Source organism: Phaseolus vulgaris, chromosome 8, assembly GCF_000499845.2.
Source record: "Phaseolus vulgaris cultivar G19833 chromosome 8, P. vulgaris v2.0, whole genome shotgun sequence".
In the NCBI taxonomy this organism is placed as follows: Eukaryota; Viridiplantae; Streptophyta; class Magnoliopsida; order Fabales; family Fabaceae; genus Phaseolus; species Phaseolus vulgaris.
This window is the reverse complement of record NC_023752.2, coordinates 16,925,619-16,949,938: the sequence shown is the minus strand read 5'-3', so window position 1 is coordinate 16,949,938 and position 24,320 is coordinate 16,925,619. Positions and strand designations below refer to the sequence as shown.

At 32.9% G+C, this 24,320-nt stretch overlaps 1 protein-coding gene across 2 annotated transcripts; it reads left to right on the top strand.

Moving 5' to 3' along the window:
- Positions 1-1,542: 1,542 nt before the first annotated feature.
- On the top strand, positions 1,543-7,310 carry LOC137824024 (F-box/kelch-repeat protein At3g24760). 2 transcript variants are annotated; one of them, XM_068629445.1, is made up of 2 exons: positions 1,543-2,831; positions 7,006-7,310. In XM_068629445.1, the coding sequence occupies exon 1, from the start codon at positions 1,680-1,682 to the stop codon at positions 2,829-2,831; it is 1,152 nt and encodes a 383-aa protein (XP_068485546.1). In that variant the 5' UTR covers positions 1,543-1,679; the 3' UTR covers positions 7,006-7,310. The 2 variants fall into 2 exon arrangements, with proteins under 2 accessions (XP_068485546.1, XP_068485547.1); XM_068629446.1 differs by having other exon boundaries at positions 1,562-2,831; positions 7,071-7,310.
- The last annotated feature ends 17,010 nt before the right edge of the window (positions 7,311-24,320 follow it).

Here is a 24,320-nt window from a genome sequence, read left to right as displayed (position 1 = left end):
GGTTGCAAATGGGTTTTTAAAACTAAACTTAATGCAGATGGTTCTTTCCAACGATGCAAGGCACAACTGGTGGCAAAAGGTTTCCATCAAACTGAAGGTATTTACTATGTTGAGAGCTTCAGTCCAGTTGTTTGGCACAGTACCATTCGTCTTGTTCTTGCTTATGTTGTTGCATCTCATTGGCCTATCCGACAAATCGAGCGTGTTTACATGCAACAACCTCCTGGCTTCACTTCCACCGATCCCCACCTTGTATGCCATCTTCATAAAGCCATTTATGGCCTGAAGCAAGCACCTCGATCTTGGTTTCGAAAGATAAGTACTACCTTACAACAACTTGGTTTTCATTCCATTAAAAGTGATACCTCGCTCTTTTTTAAGTTTGCCTCCTCATATACTCTTTTTGTACTCGTGTATGTTAATGACATTCTCATCACAAGATCCTCTGAGACAGCTATCACCGATCTCATCACTCGTCTTAACTCCTTCTCTTCTCTAAAAGACTTGGGTCGTATTCATCATTTCTTTGGGATTCAAGTCTCTTGCACCCCAAGTGGCGAAATGCATCTCTCTCATACTCAGTATATTCGTGACATTCTACGCAAAACCAACATGCTAACTTCCAACCCACAAGCCAGTCCTATGATTTCCTCCCTTCGTCTTAAACAATCCTCCTCCTCATCTGAAGTCTTCTATGATCCTACATTGTACAAATCCGTTATTGGAGCGTTGCAGTATCTTCTTGTCACTCGACCAAAGTTATCATACTTTGTCAACAAAGTTTCTCAGTTCATGCATGACCCTCATGTTCATCACTGGCAAGCCGTCAAACGCATCCTTCGATATCTTGCAGGTACCCTTGATCATGGCATCATGCTTCATCCTCATTCCTCCTCGTTTATTCTAGCCTTCTCAAACGCTGATTGGGTTGCTGATGTTGATGACCGTAAATCCACAACCGGCTATTGTGTCTACCTTGGTTCCAATCTCGTTTCATGGTCCACTCACAAGCAAAAAAATGTGTCTCGTAGCAGCACAGAGGCTGAGTATCATGCCATCGCTGCTGTTATGACTAAAATTCTTTGGCTTCAATCCCTTCTTTGTGAGTTACACATTCCCACATCTACTCCGCAAATTTACTCTGACAACCTTGGTGCAGTTCTCCTTAGTGCTAATCCTATTATGCACTCCAAATCAAAACACTTTGAACTTGATTTGCATTTTGTTAGAGACCATATCCAACAACATGTTAAACTCCTTCACATCTGTGCTCGCTATCAAGTTGTAGATCCCTTTACAAAACCCATCTGAACTAAATTCACTGTGATTAATAAGCCACCATAAATTTATGAGGAGTGTTAGGGATTCTGTTGTAACGTCCTCCCTTGTAGTTAGTTGTTATTTGCATGGGCTATGTATATATACTTTTATAGTGACTTTGCAAGATATATCTTTCAATAATAATTCTTTTGTTTTCTTTACTCTCTCATGGCCCACTATGCATACTAACAAAGACACGTGTGATCTCTAATAAGAGAACTTGTCGGAAAGAAGAGTGAGTTTTATGGATTAAGTCTCAACACACGGCACTGATCACCCCGTCAACGCTTCAACCACTAACTATTACTCTTCTGTTTCCTTCTTCCCTTTTCTGAGATGCAATATCTGATGAAGATGAGATGACAGAAATCACAAACCTAAGCTCTGACCTCATCCAGCTCATCCTCTCTCTGCTCCCAATCCCCACCCTCATCAGAGTCTCAACAGTCTGCAAGCTATGGCACTCCATCATCTCCTCCCCTTCCTTCTCCATACTCTCTAATCACTCCAACCACCCATGGTTCTTCCTCCATGGCATCCACAACATCTCCTCCAAGAACAACCAGTCCTTTGCCTTTGACCCTTCCTCCAACTCCTGGTTCCTCCTCCCCACCCCCCAACACCACCATCCACACCAACCCAACACTTCCTTCATTGGCACCAACTCCTTCTTCTTCATCACTGCCCCCAACTTCCTCTACACCCCTATCCTCCACCCTTCCTGGCACGCCACCCCTCCCCTCCACTTTCCCAGGATCAACCCTCTATTGGGTGTCTTCCATGATGCTAAAGGTACCACCATTAGTCACCCCAAGTTCATTGTTGTCGGTGGGGTCAAGTTCATTGGGAACCTTGTTGACATAGAGGACCGTTTGGATGTCGAGATTTATGACCCTCTTCTGGGGAATTGGGACCTTGGGCCTCCTCTCCCTCCTGATTTCAGATCAGGAAACTCCTCCTCTTCCCTATCCTCTGCCCTCTTCAAAGGGAAATTTTATGTCTTTGAAATATACTCTTGCTTTGTTTCGTCTTTTGACTTGCATCATAGGGTTTGGAGTGAGGTTCACACCCTTAGACCTCATGGGGTTGTGTTCTCCTTCTTGGTTGCTTGTAGGGAGATGCTTGTGCTTGCTGGGGTGTGCAGTTTACCCCACGGATCTTCTTCCTTTGTGCTATGGAAGGTTGATGAGAGGACCATGAGGTTCAGCCAGATTGCTGTGATGCCACATGATTTGCTCTGTAGCTTGTTTGATGGTGATGAGGATGATAAATTTGCAAGCTTGAAGTGTGTTGGGTTGGGGGATCTTATATATGTTTACAATGAGGATTACCATAGGATGTACCCTGCTTGTGTGTGTGAGATTGATGGGGAGAGTGGGAGGTGTGTGTGGAGGAAAGTGCCCCCGTTGCCATCACTGATGAACAGGTTTCACAAAGTTATTAGCTTTTGTTCAACTGTTTCACTGCATAGTATTCTGCGTGAACGTCATGGCCCTGATCTTCAATACTAGGTATCTTTGTTTCTTGACATTACCAATTTTCGGTTCATAGTTTCTTAAGGAGCACTTAATTTAACCTTATAAATTGGTTTTGTTTTCTTCTTTTTGTCTGTTTTACGAATGATTATAGTGGCTTGTGATTATGAAATTAAGTTAATGTGTATTCTTTTGGCCTTGCTTGTTTTATGTTGTTTGTTTTACAATAATTTGTTTGCTTCTTTTGGTCATGAAATCATTTATAGTCCCAATTATCTTATCATCTCTTTGGTTGATTGGCTCTTTGGGTCAAATATAGATAAGTTTCATATTGGTTGGCTTGAGGGTATTGCACCAAATGCGTCTTAATTGTTTGAGCTTTCAGTTATCAAACCCAGTGTGGTGTTTGCATTTTTCTCGTAACTGTACTAACTATTAAATGTACTAACTACTGTCTCTTAACTGTGTGTATAATAGTTATTCGCCCCTTACAAAATTAGTTGGTTAACATGCATAAGGTTGGAGTTGTTGATGGGCTGTATGCAACACTTTTTTTGTTTATTGCCTTTTACATTGGCTAGTAAGGATTCTACTATGCTGCTTGATTTTGTATTTTTTTTTACCTTTTTTATCCTATTGCTGTGAGTGGATGTTTATGTATTTATGTCTCGCTTACCTCTTCTGGTAAAGATTGCAAGTGAAAGTTAGGAAAGGAAAAACGCTGTTGTTCTTTTTTATTTATCTGTTTAACATGTTATGGTTCTGATAAACAGAAATGCTAGCTGAACTGACATATTAAGCAGTTTAGCTGCATAATTAGACTAATTAGCATTACAAAGTTTCATAATTCGATCAAGCTCAGAAATATTGTTGAAATTTTTGAAACAGATACTTTTCTCCTTTATGGTATAATTACCCTATTTTCAGTTCTTGCTGATGCTCGAATTCATACTTTTATAACCATCTTGTTATTCGTGTTATAGAACTTCAAGTTAAATAAGCATATTTAAAAAAATTGTGATGCAGAAAGTTAAGAGGAAGTTCTCTAATTAGGAGTAAGCTTTCTTTTTGTTATTAAGTATCAAGCCTTAGTAGTGAGTAAACTGTCAAGGTCAAATGGTTGACAGTTCAAATGGATCCTGACTCTAGTTAGATAAAGTGTATGCAAATTAAGTGGGTATTGTTTCCACTTGTTATCATAGGAACAATTAATCTTGACTACCTTACTGTACAGGGCTGGTCAAAATTAGAATTGACTAAATCGAATCTTGATCATCAACATCCTTTTGTGCTCAAAATATGGTGAAGATTCATTATTTTTCATAATAACTAGTGAAAGCATAAGATGGGAGGAGTTAATCTTGACTATACAATTAAATAATTGATCAAGATTATACTTAAGTAAAACAATCATGATGGAACTAGTATCTTCCTTGGTGGTGGTCTAGAGACCCACACTTTGTGATGTCAGCATAGATAGAAGCTTAGTTGTCTTATGCGGTTCATTTTCTACACGCATAAACACATATATTGAATTTAAATTATGTTTACAGTTTTCAATATGTTTGTTGGAGATTTCACATCGACTAGAGATAAGACTAATTCATAGTTCCTCACTCACCTTACAAGTCGGTTTTTAGGGTTGAGTTTAAAGTTCACTTCTTAAGATGATATCAGAGTCATTTGGAGTCTGTCCTAGTGAGAGTTTGTGTTGGAACTATCATGTCACCCACTATCGGACTACTATCAGACTACCCATAAATGAGTTGGCAGCCTTGGCGTGAGGAACTGTGTTAAAGACTTCATATCGACTAGAAATAAGGTCAATTCATAGTATATAAGTAGATGCAAACCTCACCTTACAAGCCAGTTTTGTAAGGTTGAGTTAAACTTAAAGTACATTTGTTAGGAGTACGGCAGCAGCTGGAAAATACCGTGAATGGTGGGTTTACCAGAAAAAAAAATTGAACTCTAATCCTATGTTCTAGATACCATATTAAGACTAAAGATAATAAATATAGGATTAATATCCCTTGTGTAAAATACACACACAGGGTTGTTTATTTACAGATGAAAATAATAATAGAAACTATGGGCTAAGTCTGTTATATTAATAATGTTCAAAGTTTATTTTAATGATTGATTGAAGGTGTCATAAACTTATTTCTGTGTACAAATTGATTACGATTATTGAGCTATTCCATTACCTACCATTTTCTACTTCACACTATCTCACTCATAATTGAGGTTCTTTTTTTTATTATACTATTCTGTTCTGTTTTTTTTGTTTTACAATAATTTATAAGTGCCTTTTGAGATAGCTGGTACCAAGAATTAAAAGAATTTACACTACAACACATAGGTAAAGTTAAAGAGGGAGAATAGGGAGAAAAAAGGAACTGTGAATATGTATTGGATAGTGAAAATTTGAGAGTCTCAGCACTCTCATAGTGAGTTTCCAAAACCGTACAGTAATAAAATTGCTGTTTATACACTATAACTGACTGACTTGTGGGTCAGTTGGGTTTGTTTTGTTCTTATTTCTTGAGTTCCTAACAAAACAACCCCCTCCTCTCTCTCTCCCAGAAATAAAAAGATCCACCTTGTCCTTGATGTGAAAATGAGGTAGAGTTGATGCTCTATGTTCACAATTGTGGTGAGCTGACTATCTTCTTCAGGATAAACACATGAAAATCCAGGTGAATCCTGCTATCCTCTGGTTAATTCAGCTTATAGGCTACCTTACCAATTCTATCCAAAATCTGAAAAGGACCATAAAAACGAGGACAAAGCTTGTGGTTAGGTATTTTGTGTTAATAAGCTTGTGGTTAGGCCTTTTGTGTTAATAAGGTAATCACGTTAAATCATAATCAAGGAAATCCATTATTAATCCTTCCTATTAATTTGATAGCGTACTAGTCTGCCTATCAATTTTGAATTAGAAATAAATTGTAATGATTAGCCGTAAATGTGCTTGCATTATATATAGAGGGAAGGAAAATCAAATAAGGCATCAAAAGCAAATTTTATTGACGTGGTATCACGAATCTCCACACTAAAGATGTTAGCTCCAGTTGCCATAATGACATTGTTAGAACTATTCTCTCTATTTGCAGCCTCCAAAGGCTGGTAATTTCATCAAATGGATGTGAAGAATGTCTTTCTTTACCGTGATTTGGCTAAAGATATTTATGACTCCTCCTCCAGGCTTATTTTCTTCTTCTGGTGTTTGCAAACTGGAGCGTTCATTTTGTGTTTTCTCTACAATTTCCATTTTTCCTTCCATTTTCTTCCTAGTCATTGAAGTATTTTACTTGCCTCACTTGCATCCATTCTTGATACCCACAGCCCTAAGATCAGAGCTTTGCTACCAGTTGATACAGCTGGTACCAAGAATGAAAAGAATTTACGACACAATACACTGAAGTAGAGGTAAAGAGAAAGAATAGAGAGGAAAAGGTAAATTGTGAATTTGTATTGATTACTGAGAATGTGAGAGTCTCAGCACTCCCAGTTTCCAAAACCTGCTACTACAGTAATAACATTGCTATTTATATACTATAACTGACTGACTTGTGTGTCAGTTGGGTTTGTCTTGTTCTTCTCATCTCTTTGTATGATTGGTTCTTGGTTAGTAACATGAGTTTCATATTGCACCAAAAGAGGTTCTTACCCGTTTGAGCTTCAGCCCTTATCATCATTCAGTGTCAGTGTCGTGATTACTTAATATAGTTAATTGACCCCTTACAAACTTAGTTGCACTTTTTAGCATAATAGTTATAAGATTTAGAGGTTTGAATTGTTAATGGACTGTGTATGAATTTTGTTTATTATCTTCTACATTGATGTTTCTGGTCTGTACTATAGCGCTTAGTTTTTTTAAGACAAGAACTCCATTTTGAAAGTTTATGATCATAGTTTCTCCATTGCCCATAAGCTGTTTCTTGGTTTATTCTCTATCTATATATTGAAATGTTGAATTTAAAGTAAGTTTTGCAGCTTTCACAAGTTCAAACTTTATTTTAATTGAAGTTCTTCTATTGATTGGTGGTGTCAGGAAGTTACTTTTTGTCTACAAGTTGATTACCATTATTGAGATTTTCCATTTTCTACTTCTTCACTAATCTAATTTCAATTGTTCAACATTCAATAATATGATGCTGTTTCCTTTTATCTCTATCCGTGTGACCCCGTGATTTTCAATTAATAGAAAACAAAGGGAACACACAACTTCTGAAAGAAGAAAATATCAGTTTGAAGAATTATTTGCTGCAGATGGTAGTATCCAGATGCTGGCATGTTGCTGTACCAAAAGTATGTGCAACATTGATATCAAGCAGGAACAGAAGCTGACATAAAGTATGTTATAGATAATAGTCCTATATGTGTTGTATGTATAGTATAGCTGTTACAAAGTATGGATGTTAACAATTTTTCCTACTGATATTGGCAAACTCTATTCTGTAATAGCTTTTTGTAATTTTAATTAATAATCATGTGAATTATTTTGTTTCATGTTGCATTTCTTTCAAGAATGATCCATTTTCTTATATCACCATTTCAAAGACTATTCAATAGAAAGCTTGAGCTTGCAATAAAAACAGTATTTCTCAAATCATCTTTGGTTAATGCTGTTAGTAACATAGTTGAATCTCTCCATAGGTGTCCATGCTCAATCTTAGATATCACATTTTCATGACTGTTTCTTCCTGTACCTCCATATATTATTCTCACCCCTCCATAAATTTTCGTATTTCCAAAAATACCCTTCTGTAATATTTTGTAAATCCGTAAGTTTTTTTCAAATTCGTAATTAGCTTCTGGATTACATAATCCAGAAATCTTTTTTCATATGCATGATTAGTTTTTGGATTATGTAATCTAGAAGTTTTTTTTAGCTTCTGGATTATATAATTCGAAAGTCTTTTTTTCAAATACATGTTCGGAATAATCTGAAAGTTACTATATGGGGTGACATAAGAAGGATAAAAAGGTATTTTTTATATTTTGTATAGGGGTAACAGAAGAGAGAAGTTAATAGATAAAAAGATATTTTTATATTTTGTATAGGGGTGATAAAATAACCTATGGTGGTGCGGGGAGAAACAGTCCATTTTTATTAAGACTGGTTCCTCTTGATTCTACCTGTCAACAATAATGCTCCTCTTTTTAATTTGAAGATATTGAAATTTGGTATCATTTTCTCTTTCTTTTTTAACTTGTTTTTTTGTTCTGTGATAAAAATAATAAACTACAAATACTTGGCATAATTAAACAATGTCCAGAGAGAAAAAAAAAAGAGTAAGAGGCTAAAGTTTATGATTTTAAGTTCGAAACATAATTAATTATTAAACTAAATGAAAGGCAGAGTTTAATGGATTTTTGTTTATCTTTTATAACTACTTTAGAAAGGTAAAATTAGTTACTATTTGAATGTAATAAAAATACACAGGTTAGTTTCTAGTTTAGTGATTTTAATGCATTATTATTAAATAAAATAGAAAACAAATTTGTAACAATATAGAACAATAAAACTGATTATAAAAGTCATCTGAAAACAAAATACTATTTTGAAATTCTAAATGTCAGATAACTAATATTTTTAATGATAGTTAGAAAATAAGTATATATATATATATTATTTTATTTTTCCTTTTTCTTACGTCCCCGCCACTTGGAGGTCACTGTCCTAAACCATGGGCCTTCTTGATCATTGATCCCGTATGATATAGGTTAAGTATTAGAAACAAATTATATAAAAATAATAATTGTAAAATAGTTAATCAAAGAAAAAGTAAGATAGAATTTAAATAAAGGAATAAAATTATGTGCATGTATCACAATTATAATTATTATTATTACCATCATTAGTATTTATATATAATTTTCTTTGAATAATCTCATGAAAGATTTTGATGAAAGAAAGGCTTTTAGCTTTCATAAATATGAATTTGGAAAACCATATTTCTATATTGGGTAAGAATATGACATTCACATGAAACATAAGAACGGCTTCATTTCAGGTCAAGTTTTCTTCAAAAATCTAATGAATAGGTAAAAATAATTATTATTAACTCTATTATGAAAATGTTTCTCATTCAAAAAATATTTTTTTTTATTTAAAAGTTTTCATGTTAGGTATCATTATATAACTTGACATCTCAGTTATGTTGACATCTTAAGTAACAACAATCATTTGCTACCATACGAAAAAAGTATTATTAAAAGAAAAGAAAAAAAATATATAAAAATAAGGGGAAATTAGACCAAAACTCGTATGTTAACAAAAACTATACATAGTCAGATTATACCTATTCATAAAGAATTCTAAAAACAAACTAAATGGAAGCCTATTATACCAATGAAATGATTCTTTATGAATAAATCTTAAATTAGCCAACTTATCAGCACACGCATTCCCTTCACGAAAAATATGAGTAACCCTAAATCTGATTTTTTCACAGTAATTAAGACAAGTATTTCATCGATTACAAAGCATTCACATAACATTAGTCTAAGTAGTGAACGCATCACAAACCAATGCAGAATCACATTCAAGTCAGACATTAGTAAGCTCCATCTTTTGAGCTTCCTCTATAGCATGTATAACTCCATAAAACTCGGCAACAATAGCAATCTGAACTTCAAGAAATGCAGATAAAGCACCAATAAATTCTTCCATGTTTTCACAAAAAATACCTCCACAAGTAGCAAAACCAGGATACACCCCACCAGCCCCATAAGTATTAATTTTAACACAGTCTGGCGAAGGAAACTCTTATCTAACAGGAAGAGGACGAAGAACTTTACCACTACAAATATTAATACGAAAAAAACTTAACCACGTTGAAATCCAACATACCATTCTTCATGGAAGCTTTAGACGAATTTCTCACTAGATAAGTTAAATTTTTAATGACCGAGATAGCCCTAGAAACCTCAATCTTATCTAGCATAATTCTTATACGTCATATCCAAATAAAAAAAAAGTTGTCATAGTAAGCATAATCAATTTAACCAAAGGACTACCATCACTCTTAATAAAAGAAAGAAGATCATCCTTATTAGAGAAATGAGAAGTAAGACAAATTTGTCGACTTCAACTCCAAATATGCAATGCATTAGAATATTCAAAAATAAATATTGTATAGATTATTCGTACTTTTAACAAAACGTACACATATAACATATATGCACAAACAATGAGTAAATTATTATTAAAAGATAAAATAAAATTAGAATAAATTTACATAGATATTTTTTTAATTATTGTCCATGAAATTTAAAAACTTAAAATGTTGTGAAAATATAAAGCTAATTGTCTTAATGATGGTTGTTAACATAAACAACTAAATATAAATATTTCATTCATTAAATTTAATATTTTTTGTAAATTTAATTTCTATAACTTTTGTTTTATTATAAATTGATTTTTTTCTTGGTAAATTTAATAATTCACTATGTCATGTCCAAGTTGTATAAGATCGAAGAAACCCATCACATAGAAGGTACTCCCTAATTTTCTTAACATCCAGTCCCCTTCCGTTTAGACAGTTAATCCACGAACACCTAATCATTACTCCATCATGATCACTATTATTGGTGTTACGTTGCGCAAATTGTATAAATTATTCACTCCTCTTTCGTACTCATCACTTAAGCAAACAAAATTAATCCAATTTCTATCCATTATATTTTGCAATAGTCATTCAGGTGTTTACTAATAAGTGTGAAATTTCACGTTTGTCGAGCGTCGAACACCCCCATACTCAATACCAACACGTATCAATTTCCGAAGGTTGAACACCCTCGAATTAATACCAAAACATATCAATTGTCAAGGGTCGAACACCCTCGCCATCAATACCAACAGATATCAATTGTCGAGGGTCAAATACCCTCGAACTCAATACCAAAACAATAATTTTATTCTAACCTAACAACTAACATAATATAAATTAATAATAAATAAAAATTATAATAAATACTAAATATACAAATTAAAAATCATTAAATTAATTATAAATACTAAATAATATAAATCTATCTACAATCTAATAATTTAATAGTTCTATTCTAACTTAAAAGCTAACATAATATAAATTTAAATTTAAAAAAAAATACAAATTATAATAAATAAACAAATTAATAACACTAAAAAATATTTAACAAAAATTAAAACACCATCAACCTTGTGCGTGAAGGCAACGGTGGTGGTGAAGAGCGGTGACAACGACAACAACGGGTTAACGGCAGCGGCGACTATAGCGAACGACAGCGACGAAGTAGCAAATGGAGGCAGCGAAAACCCAAAGAATAGTGCAAGGAAATGAAATAGTAGGAATGGTGAAGAACCTTCACAACAATGAGAGAAAAGAAACAAATAAGAGAAACAAAAACAAAAAAAACAAAAAACAATGGTGAAGAAGAAGTAGAGAGCTCGAAAGCAACTTACCCAACGACACGAAGATAACAATGGCTCGAGATGAAGAAAAAGCACAAAGAAGAAGAGGAAAATGAAGTGTCAGAAGACAAGGAAATATGAAAGCGTAACTGGCGCGCTTTGAGTTAGGTAATAAAAAGACTCTAAAAGGGTGGCTATGAGGTAAAATCGCCATTTTACATGAAAGTGTTTCATAGAAAACGCCAACTATGTTTTGAAGTCGTCATTTTAAACAAATTTAATTTCAAAAATGTCACTGTGTTTTGAAGAACAGAGTCTATCTATAAAAGTGTTGTAATTGTATTGTCATAAATGGGCCTTTTTGCACTAGTGTCTCTTTTCTCTATTAAATGAAGTTCTTTATGAAGTTATGAGTGGAGAGTATGTTTTTGAGTTATGGTTGAAGTTCGAAAAGTTATTCATGACTAAGTCCATTTGTAATGAGTTGTTCTTTAAGAAATGATTGTTGAAAAAGCATCTTTATAAGACTACGAGACATGGACGTGAATATGGAAAATAATGATTTATCAGTAACATTTTGGGAAAATTTTCCTTTTAGTTTGAAAATTTCATCAATTAGTTGAGAGTTAACAAGGATTGCATCCCACTAGAAGGATTAAAGTTTTGCCTCTATAATTGTGAGATTTGGCACTAGGCAGATGGAGGAATAAATGGTTGGGTCATTTAGGTTGATAATGTTTAATTTTCTGAAGGGGAAATAAACAAGAAGAAAGGGAAGGCTAAAAGAGACTTTTGTAATCACTACAAAGAACCAAGTCATTGGGAAAAAAATTATCCCAAGAGACAGGTCAAAAAAAATTTAGCTGTTACGACTCAAGATGGTCCAACGTCTGGTCAAGATGATAATCTTTGTAAAACTATGGGTATTAGGGTAAGGCTGTTAAAACGGGTGGTCTAGTCTTACTCTAACCCAACCATATCAGCGAAGTTAAATAATTTTGACATGCCATTTTATTGTATATTTTAAGACATACCATAATTTTTGGGCTAGTCTGACCATATGCTAGGCCTATGAGCCAATGAACCATTTTTCCTAATTAAAAACTAAAAAAAGATTACAATTTATCCATACAAAAAATCATGATATATCATTGTCCAAAAGTCTAAAGTTTAAAATTCAACAACAAGATGCATTGTACAACAACATGCACCTTAATCTAAACATTACTTGAAAAAAATTATATTAATGTTTCCCACGTCAATACCATGTATAATCAAATAACAAGTAAAGATTTATAAAAGTAGACAAGAGTTTATATCACTATAAAATTGGCAACTCTAATTAAAGTTGGTTTTGATGGAAGACTAAAGTTAAAATGAAGTTTGTTGAATATGTCATTTGTTTTGTATCATGTCATCTAAACAATGTGACCGATCATCTAATACACAACACCTTACTCATAGTGTTTAATATATGTCTACAACATCTATCTTTTATGGCTCGTTTTATAGAGAAATCCAATAGTCCAGGTTTTGATTAAGTGATCTTAACCAACAAAGTGTAGAACATGATCCTACTTTGTTTGTAAAACAAAAGATTTTTGTTCACAACAGATCATGTAAGATGCAAGTGTTTCGTCTAACAAACAATATAATATTATGCCCGATAAGCATTGTTGTGGTCAGATGATACATACATAATATTAAGTTAACATTGTAGTTCAAAAAAATATATTTATATTTATTCTGTTGTAGAGATTGTTCACTTCCTCCATCTGCCAAGAAGATTCATAAAAGCATATGTCACATCGATAATCTCTTGGAAAACGAGCTAAAATTGTTATGCTTCAACAACTGCCTAACATTTGCTTTGTTAACTATGGAAAATACTATCTACCTTGTATGGTTCAACGCTTTACACAATTTTGAGTAAAGGCTCTCTGACCAAGGCCTGATAAATTGTACCAGCTATTGAGTTGTTACTTAAAGAGGAGAAGAGCATTTAATGCATGCATGAACACATTTAATACATCTTTTACGATCAAGTTGCTCAAATGTAAGGAAGATTATCTTATTAGCTGAAGTTGCTCAATGGCTAGAAGGGATTTAAAATGGCTATTTTCTTAAACACCTATATAAAATTATCCTTCAAGAAGAGAAGTAGAAAAGTTTGATTTTCAAAGTGCCAAAACATTGTTAAGATTTTTTTTTTTTGCCCTAAAAGCTTTATAAGAACACTATTATGTTCATTAGCAAACTAAAAGAAAGAGTTTAAACCATGTATATTTTGAAAGACGTTACCCTTTCTACTGAGTGACCTTTTGTCATACTTTTTTTTATCACATGTTAGAAAAACCTTGTCTTATCCAGGAGTCGTTACTTGTTAAAGAATACTTTATGGGTTAGCCATGTGGCTACATTCTAAAACAATACTCGGGTTTTTAGTCAAGAATGGATAAGTGTTTAAACAATACTTGATGGGTTAGTGAGGAATGACTATGTTTTGAAACAATACTCAAACATGTTAGCTAGGAGTAACTAAAAGCTAAAATAATACTCGTTTCGTAACTTACAAAGTTAGTCTGCAAAGTAGAAGTCAATCTATTGATTGAAAACTATGTGTAGTCTGCATTGTTAGACGAATTAGTATAAAAATATGTGAGTATTTTCTTCTTTTGCTATCTTGTTAAAATTTCATATTTTTGCATCTGTGGTAAATTAATAAGGAGATTTTAAAACTAAGCTTTTGAAGGTCTTTGACAAATTATCTGTTAAGTGGAAAACTATTGTTTCATTATGTATCAACAAATAATATTTGTGAAAATATGCAACAAAAATAATTAAAATTTAAACATCATTTCTTGCGTTTGACCTATTTTTCACAGTTGGTAACAAAAGGGTTTAGCGTCTAACAACTGCCAAAGGAAATGATCCAACAAGATAGTATGAAGGGAATCACATTTGATTTATGAAGGAGCTTCCTTCTTTAACCATTTAGCTTTCCTTGAACAATATTTTCCTTACTGAAAAGATGAGATGGAGATGTACATGAAGTCCACACACTATTAGATGTGGGAAATCATCACCCGTGGTGACATTGAGATCACATCCCCAAAGGAAGACTGGGAAGAAGAAAAGTTTAATCAAATGTAGTTAAATAAAAAAAAGTAGGTACACTCTTACATGTGCTTTATCCAAAAATGAATATAAATATGTTTGTAGGTTAAAGACCACCAAGGAGATATAGAACTCATTGATAATCAATTATGAGGGAAATAAAGATGTAGAACTCAAAAAAGTTACGACCCTCACACTAATAAATTTTTCACCATGAAAGAAGGTGAAAGCATAAATGACAAGTTTAAAGAATGCAAATTCTTCTAAATGAGCAAAAGCTCCCGAAAAAAAGTTTCTCTAAGGTTCATATCTACCTAAAGTTGCTAGATAGGATGTCAAATACTTGGGAGCCTAAGACAATGACCATTATAAAGGCCCATGATGTAACAACGTACAAAAATTATGTAGACCCCCCCCCCTCCCCTCCCCCCCCCCCCCCCCCCCTTAAGGTCATTTCCTTCTTTCTTTCTCTCTTCTCTCTTCATTTCTCACTCTATACATCATCTATTTTAGAATTTGATCGCACCACACTGTAACTGAGGAGTTAAGGAACATTTCTACCTGATCAAATTTTCAAACAGAGTAAGTTCATTTTTACTCTAGAGATCCCTTATTCTCTGTTTTTCTCTATAATTTATTCATCAATCTTAGTGGGGCCAGTTGAGAAAAGTGTTTCTCTCAACTTGATTAAACTCATACTAAAATATGGTATTGTTTGAATAACTTGCTCTAGGTTCCTAAAGTTTGGAGTAGTTTCCCTGTTTGAGGTATAATTTCCGTAAGAATAAGAAATTTCAGGTAAGAGAAACTAACTTTAATTTTTAATAGCACCCTAGGCTAGAAGATCTAGATGTGGAGGGGACGTGGTCCCAATATTCAATTTCTATTGCAGGGATGTTATGTGTTTATATATTGTGTTGTTTGTTTATATATTATTTAAAATTGTAGAAATATTAGATTTTGATGGTTAAGTATTTAAGTGTTGTTTTTTCATGTTAAATAGACTTTTGAATGTTGTGGATTGCATTTTGAATGATACTGTATGATGAAAATGGTGTGGAATTGAATTCATACATTTGGGATAATATATGGACTGATGTTTGTTTGTGTTTTAAGTATTGATGTATATGTGGTAACAAAGTTCTCTGAGCTTCACTGATTATCTAAGTCACATAGACTAAGATATTAGGTGGTGAGAAGCTGATGGGGAGTTCATGCATACCGTGACAAATGAGATGCACGACTTGAGTTGTATTGAACTTACCCTGATCCTTTCTCATGAATTTGTTGGTAATCTTTGGATCAGGTGTTAGTCTCTGGTAGGACTTACTTAATACAAGTCTTTCGAAAGACGTCAATTGTTATTTTGTTTGATGAATATCCTAGATTTGTAGATCAATGTGAGATTTATGTGATTGTTTTATGTTGGGATTTGAAGAAGATTGAATAATTGAGAAATTGATCCATGTAATTTGGTATTCTCTTTTTACTTAATTGTGTATATTATATAATCACTACAAAAAAACAGTGTATATTGTGGCAGTTATTTTGTATAAAGTGATGTTTATAACCGCCACAATATACGCGTGTGGCGGTTTCCCAAACCGCCATAGAACTGACCGCCACAAAGTTTAATGTGGTGGTTTCACACTACCCGCCACAACACCCGCCACTTTAACACTATGTTTAAAGTGGCGATTTTTATATATAAATAGTGTCAGTTATAACTGACACAATTTAATTCATTGAAGAAGATTATGGCGCCATTATGTAGGGCATAATGTGGCATTTTTAATTGTCATAATTTTATTTCTAAATAAATAAATTTTAACCGCCTTTTTTTTATCCTTTTTTAAATATATATAGTTTTAATTTTTTTATATTCTTTTTTATAATATTTTTTTATAATATGGTTTGCACAATTAACTAAACATAATATATTTTCATAATAAAAAAAGAAAATATACTAATAAAATGAAATAATATATAAAACTTATAAGCATCCACTCATTTCATTGAAAATTAAAACACACATAATATTGTTCAAAAGTTGATACATAATTGAAATGAAAACACATAATTGTTCAAAAGTTCATACATCATCCCTAATCAAGTGTAGAATTAAAACACACATCCCTAATCAGTTTTGCTTCCAGCACTTAATCCTATTATTTGATTAGGTGATGGAGCACCACTTCCAGTATTTGATGCCTGAAATAAATAATTTTAAGTTAATGTTTATAATTATAGAATAAAAGACACCAATAAATATTTAAATATATACATACCTCATTGATGGATGCATGAACCAAATTAGCCGCCATTACAACAAAATATTCTGGAACATCTTTTCTCGAAGCAATATATAGGCTTAAGTATACTAATACATCATTGATGTTCCTGATGATCAATATATAATTAACATTAGCTCATCAATTTTTTCCTTAATAAAATTAAAAATAATAATAAATATTCTGAAACCAATATAGTGTACAAATAGCAACATTTGTACCTAAACCAGTTCAAAGTTACAATTCAACAATTTCAACTTACAAACAAGAATGAAATAGCAATTTTAACACAATTGTAGATGGTCATGCAGCACCTAAATACATTAATGACAACCACACTTGTATATTATGAACCTAGAATTTTATTAATGTTAATGTGAAACAAAATTCATATTTTCAATTAAAATTTCAAATTACAAATAGGCACTAAATAGTAATTTACGAGCAATAAAAATATGAACCCCACATGTATTATTTCAAGATTGAGTGTCTCACATGCATCAAAACATCACAGACTGAAATGGAATTGTTTTAAACCCAAAAAACTCATGGCCCCCACAAGTATTAAATTTGGTAAATATATAAATCAATAATGAAAACCAATTTCACGGTAGACTCACTCACACCAAGAAATAACAAAGAAATAACCATCCAACAGTTCTAAATTGTGAATGATTAACTTTAGTCACAATGCCATAGAGATTATTCTTTAAATTATATTATAATAGAAATTACTATAACAGAAAGAAAAAAGAAACATTAATCTTGTAATTTAAACCTTGAGTACCACAAAATCAATTTATGAAATCAAGAAGAAATGCGGCACAACAACTAGTACAAGCTTGGCACAACTTAATAACATTGTAGGATTGTAAGAATCCTAATAATTCAACAACAGAAATCCAGGACAACAACAGACCTGATTTGCTAGCATAATAGGCTTACAAATTAGACATTATTTGGACATCTCCTTTCACTAAAAAAATAATGTAATTTCTATAGCATGTTGAAGCATTCTTGAAGATTCTAAACTACAGCATAATGAATATATGTTTTAATTTCTTTCAAGAATGCCAATTATATTTCAAAACTGAAAAGAAAAACTTAATATTTGCACCTCTAAAACAAATTTCTGTGAAATAAAACTGAAAACTTATATTACATCCATAAATCATTATAATTTATTTCAGTCCCTTCTATATTACAACCTCAATGCTAAAGATAGGTTCCAATTAATTTTATTTTCACTAACATACCCTTGTTTTTCTTGATGTGTTGTGAATTGCAATGAACGTACTATGTACATGAACAAATGATCAAACAAGTGTTAGAGGTTCTAGAGGGCTTTATGATGTTCTTTTGAACCTTATATTGTAAATATTTGTATTTCTATAAGTCTTAATCATGTATTTGGAATGTCTTGAAAAACTCTAAGCTTGTATATAAACATGTAGGATTTGTATTGTAATAGTTAGATGTATTTTTGGGGTGTTACATTTAATGGTTCATCCTTAGGATAACCCAAGAGTAGTGGGTTTATTCTATTTATCCTGCATGTAGATTTTTTGTTTAAGTCTAGCCTCAAGGCTTAGTTAAAAGTTTTTAAAAAAGTGTTTGACAAAGTTGTTTTCTTGAAATCTTATTTGTGTTTGAGACAAACTAGTTGTTATGAATAAAGATGAAAGTATTAAGAATAAAAAGAATCTTGATAGAGTGGCGAGGGTGCACACTCATAACTAAATCAAGATTATTTTCTATCTTAATTCTAAAAGTAGAATATACTTTTTTATTTTATTTTTTGGGATGGTTATTTTTATATTACGTGAAGTTGGTATTGAACACAGGTTTATTTTAGGGAAATAAATTTAATCAGTGTAAGTATTTGGTTTTAAGTTTTAAAGCGATCTTTTCAGATAATAGTTTTACACCAACATTTGTTTTAGTGTAGTATTTTTTATATATACAGGGTAGGTGGTTTTTATTACCGATGGACTCAAATTCTAAATGAGTTTGAGATGCCTGTCTTTGGAGGACCTAGATATAATCTTTGGAGATGAATTGAATTTATGTGAATCACTTTTTTTAAAATTATGATGAATAGAAATGTGACATCTTTAAATTCCAATAATATGGAATGAGTAGTTGCGAAATGGGTATGGAACGAGTCACGAATTAGAGTAACTTGTTTCATAATTCGACTTCGAATAGAGATAAATAATATAGGTTAGATAAGTAGTACTTCGACAAAGTGAAGTTTTATACATAGTTTTCCAGAGTAAGTGTCAAGGTTGTCTTCAAAGATAAAAGTTGAATTTTCTTTGGTCTGGTGCTTGAGCAAGATTGGTGTTAATGACACCTTACAAAATGACTTCATCTAAGTAATAAAGTTGAAAAATTAAATTAGAGAAAATAGATTGTTGTGTTGAGTATGCTATCATGAGGAATATCAATATTGTTGGTAAAGAAGAAGGATGAGGAATCTAGATTATGTGTGGATTTTTTAAAGATAAACGAGATTGTTGAGGGATGATGGTATGATGGATCAAAGTGCATGAAACATCAATGTTTTCAAAGTAGACATGAGATTCGGGTATCCAAATACTTTAAGTAAAAAGTGAAAACGTGTATAAGACAACCTATAGATCTAAATAGATCTAAATATGATTGGTAAGAGTGAGTAATGATGTTGTTACAAGGCTATCATGGAAATGAAAAATCATGTGTAATTAATTTATAGAGAAGGTTGATTAGTTACATTCAATATTGTAAAAATCTTAAGTACTTGTTTGATCAAACGAGACTAAACATGAGACAAAAGATATTGGTGAAGTTATTAAAGGAGTAAGATTTCAAGTTTGTGTAACATCGGGGGAAGGAAAATTTGGTTGAAACTACCATGAGCAAAGAGATATTTCAAGTGTCTTATGTAATGGTTAAAGACTAAAATTAATGGAGAATTAAGAACTAAGTGGACTGAGAATTTCATTATGGAAGTAAAGGGGGAATTATGAGGTTTAGGATAAGTTGTTTGTATTTGCAAACAAGAAGTTAGAGAACATAGTCTAGTATAAAAATTATAAAAATGATTTAATGTGCATCACACATAACTAAGATAATATTTGAAGAAGTTTTGTGATGGTTCAACATAAAAAGGAAGTAGCTCTATAGGTCCTTGTTTGTCTGACCTATAAAAGATTGAAGTAGACCTGGGATAATGTTACAACCATTGGACGTGACTAAGTAGAAGTAAAGTTGTGTTGTTATATGTGTGTTTTCTTTTCCACAGACAATGAAAGTACATAATGGAATGTGGATTGTGGCAGCGTTCATAGATGATATCTTAATCTATTCTCATACAAGGGAAGAACATGTAAAACATCTTAGAACTGTCCTGAACATTTTGAGAGAAAAAACATTGATATGCTAAACTTTCAAAATGTGACTTCTAGGTGTCAAAAATACAATTTTTTGGACATGTTATCTCTGCACATGGAATATCAGTAGATCATTCTAAAGTGGAGGTTGTACTTCAGTGAGAATGTCCTAAAACTGTTACATAAATTAGAAGCTTTGTGGGATTAGCAGGATATTACAGGAGATTCATATAAGGTTTTCCTAAAATAGTGGCTCCTTTGACCCAATTGAGTAGAAATGATCATCCTTTTTGCATGGACTGAACAATGTGAGATGAGCTTTGAAGAGTTGAAAAGAAGGTTGAGTAACGCTCCTGTATTGACAATCCCTGATACCAATCAGTCTTTTGAAGTTTTTTGTGATGCTTCCTATCAGGGATTAGGTTGTGTTCTTATGTAGAATAAGAAAGTTGTTGCCTACGCTTCTCGTCAGTTAAAGGTGCATGAAAGAAACTATCCTACTCATAATCTAGAATTGACAACAATTGTCTTTGCTTTAAAAATATGAAGACATTTTCTTTATGGAGTTATTTTTAATGTGTCCAGTGATCATAAAAGCTTGAAGTATTTGTATGATCAGAAGGAGTTGAATATGAGGTAGAGGGGGTGGATTGAATTTTTGAAAGACTATAATTTGCAATTGATATATCATCTTGGGAAGAAAAATGTTGTTGTAGATGTGTTGAGTCAATAAAAGATTTAGATGTCTTCGCTTATGATTAGAGAGCTAGCATTGATTGAAGATTTCAGGAGTATGAATTTGGAGGTTTCCATGTCTTCAAATTGCATTAGTTGTAATATATTTGTTATAATTAATGAATTTCTGGAGAAGATGAAGGAGAAGCAGTTGGAAGATTCAAAATTGAAGAACATAATGAGCTTATTAAATACTGACAAAGCTAAAGACTTCTCTTTAAGAGTTGATGGTATTTTGAGATTCAAAAATAGAATATGCATACCAGAGGATAATGAACTAAAGCAATCAGTTTTATCTGAAGATCATAAAAGAAAAATCAGTTTACATCCAGAAATGACCAACTTAAGAAGTCTTATTGGTGGTATGGCATGAAGAATGATGTAGCCAAGTTTCTAGTGTTGAAGATGGTTGCTGCCCCTTCAAGATTGTGTTTGATGAAGACTTGTATGCTGTGTTTGATGAAGACTTTTATGTTCTTTCCATGTATTTGTGCTTTGCTTTAAGTATGTCTTAGTTAGTGCTTAGAGGTTGTCTAAGAGTAGCTTTTTGCTGAGTATCTCACCTCATAACCACTGGCCATGTGTTAAGAACAAGCATAAGTTTTCTAAAACTGTTTTTCACATGTTTTACACAAAAACACGTTTTACTGCATAAAAATAAATCTGTTCTTTTCTAAATAAACAGATTCATTTTCTTCACTGATGCCTTGGCTAAAGTCTTGTAAAAAATTAGATTTTGTGCATAAGGTATTTTGACTAAGTCTTCTTCTTTTCAAAACGATTGAGTTTCAAATAGTTAAACCTTCTCTGTTTTTGTTTTGAAAAATAAATATGTTCATCTGTAAATGAATAGATTCTTTTTCTCTCTGGTGCCATAACAAGCTTAAACATTTTCAGTTTTATCTCTGCACCAGAATGGTTGACTAAGTCTCCTCACTTAACAGATTCTCTAACTGCTTTTTGAAAATAAATCTGTTCATTTTATTTTCAATCTGTTCATTTTATAATAGCTTTAACTGTTTTTCAAAATTCTGTTATAAGCTGGCTTTCTATAAAATGCAAACTTGTTTTCTGAGTTTAACAATGATTCAAACAGTTTATACATTTGCAAAAAACAAGTTTTGACAGCAGAGAGTTAAGTGTTTTCAAGGATTAGCATTTGTTCTTCAAAGATTTCGAAAATCACAAAGTGCTTGTTCTTGGTTTGGTTCCAAAAGCTTGGTGTGAGGTGCAGCTACTGTTCTAGCAATCTTGCCTACTGGTTTAAGGCTGATCTTTGCTACCTCAATCAGGTGTAGTCGTTTCACTTCTTATTACTTGTAAAAGTTTGGTTGAATCCTCTTCTTGATAGGTGTTCTTGGAGAGTGGATGTGTGTGTGAGTGCTGAAATAGGTTTTTTCAGCAAGAGTACCTAAGTTCTTGTAGGTTTCAAGAACAGTGGGAAGTGTACTTGATTGTACTGTGTTTTAGTGATTTCCACCTGTTGTTGGTGAAGACTGGATGTAGCTCAGGTTGAGTGAACCAGTATAATTGCTTGTGTTCATTCTCTCTCTCTCTCTGCAATTTCGTTTCTGCATAATTGATAAAACAGCAAAGAAATAAATCTGTTCAATTGAAAATAAATCTGTTCTTTCTGGGCACTGTGCATACTGTTCTTGATTTCTGAAAAAGCTGTTGTAATCTGATAAGAACATACAGAATCTGCTAAAACCAGTGGAACAGATTGACTGTGATAGGCTGATCAAGAAACTGTCAATATCATTAATTGAACCTTAAACAAATTGCTAAAAGTTGAAGCTTGCTGTTCTGTGATTAAGTGTTCTTAATTTCTGGAAAATTGCTTAATATCAAGAAGAACATTCATAGTCTGTTAAAGTCCACTGGAACAGCTTGTGTGCAAAGGTAACTCAATTAATTAGCATGCTATCAATTGAACCTTAATCAATTGCTTGAAATTGAAGCTTGCAGTTTCTGTGATTCACTGTTTTTTTTTTTAATCTGATATTTGTGTGTGTGCTGCTGGAAATTCTCACTGCATAATCTTGTGATTAATCTTGCTGAATTAAAAGCGTTTCAAACAGAAAAACAGTGCTGAAATAAATCTGTTCATTTTCACATAAATCGATTTATTTTCTGTAAAACTGGGTTAAACACTGTTTCTGCGAAGACGTTTTAAAAGGTCAATTCACCCCCCCCCCCCCTCTTGAACTTTGGCACTATTAAACCCAACAATTGGTATCAAGAGCTGGGACTTGTAGTTTAATCAAGTTGTTTGTAAAAATGTCTGAGTTTAATGTGCTTTTTGCTGAGGGTTCTGCTGTAAATAGAGCACCTATGTTTAATGGATTGAATTATGCATTTTGGAAAGTTAGAATGAGAATTTTTATGGAATCCATTGATGCATTAATTTGGGAAGCTGTGGTCAATGGACCTTATGTGCCAATGCAGATTGTCAAAGATGAACAAGTTGAAAAGCCAAGGTCAGAGTGGAGTGATACTGAAAGGAGAAAAGCTCAACATGATCTGGTGGCCAAGAATATCATAACTTCTGCATTGACAATGGACGAGTTCTTCAGAATATCTCAATGTAAGTCAGCAAAGGAGATGTGGGAAGTCTTAGAAGTGACTCATGAAGGGACTGAGGATGTAAAAAGGTCAAGGAAACATGCACTCATCCAAGAGTATGAGCTGTTCAGAATGCAACCAGGAGAGAACATTGCTGATGTGCAAAAAAGATTCACCCACATTGTGAATCACCTCACTGGCTTGGGAAAAGAATTTGATAAGGAGGAGCTCAACATAAAGATATTGAAGTGCCTCGACAGAAGCTGGCAACCAAAGGTGACAGCTATCTCTGAAAGCCGTGATCTGTCAAAATTGGGAACTACTGCACTGTTTGGAAAGCTGATGGAGCATGAGTTAGAGCTTAAAAGACTTAAAGAACAGGAAACAACAGAGAGGAAACCCAAAGGTTTGGCACTGAAAGCAACTGAATTGGATGAGATCAAGGAAGAAAAGGAAGATGCTGAAGATGATGATACAATCAACCTTCTTACAAAAAGATTCAGCAAATTTCTGAGGAAGAAAAGCAAAAATAGGAACCAGCAGAAAAGAAGGTATCGTAAACCTAATGATTTAAATTCCTCTAAATATACTTGCTTTGGATGTGGCAAAACAGGGCATATCAAAACAGATTGTCCAGACAATCAAACAAGGGACAAATCTGCCAGCAAGAAATTTGAAAGGAACAAAGGAAGAAGAGCCTACATCTCATGGGAGGAAAATGAAGTTTCCTCAACTAGCAGTTCTTCAACAGAAGATGAGGAGAACAATCTGTGTTTTATGATGAAGGATGAGGAGTCAAGCTCTGAATCAGTAAGTAATTTCTCTGCTGATTCTGATAACTATGATGATTTGCTTGCTGCCTTCAAGGAAACACATGAGGAAGCCAATAGGCTAGCTGTAATATGCAATAAGCTGCAAAAGGTGAATAATGTGCTTGCACCTAAAGTAAAAACACTTGAAGAAGAATTGCATAAGGCCAAAACAGATTTGGTAAGCCTTGAACTGACTTGCTTGCATGCCTCTATTAAAAACTGTGAAA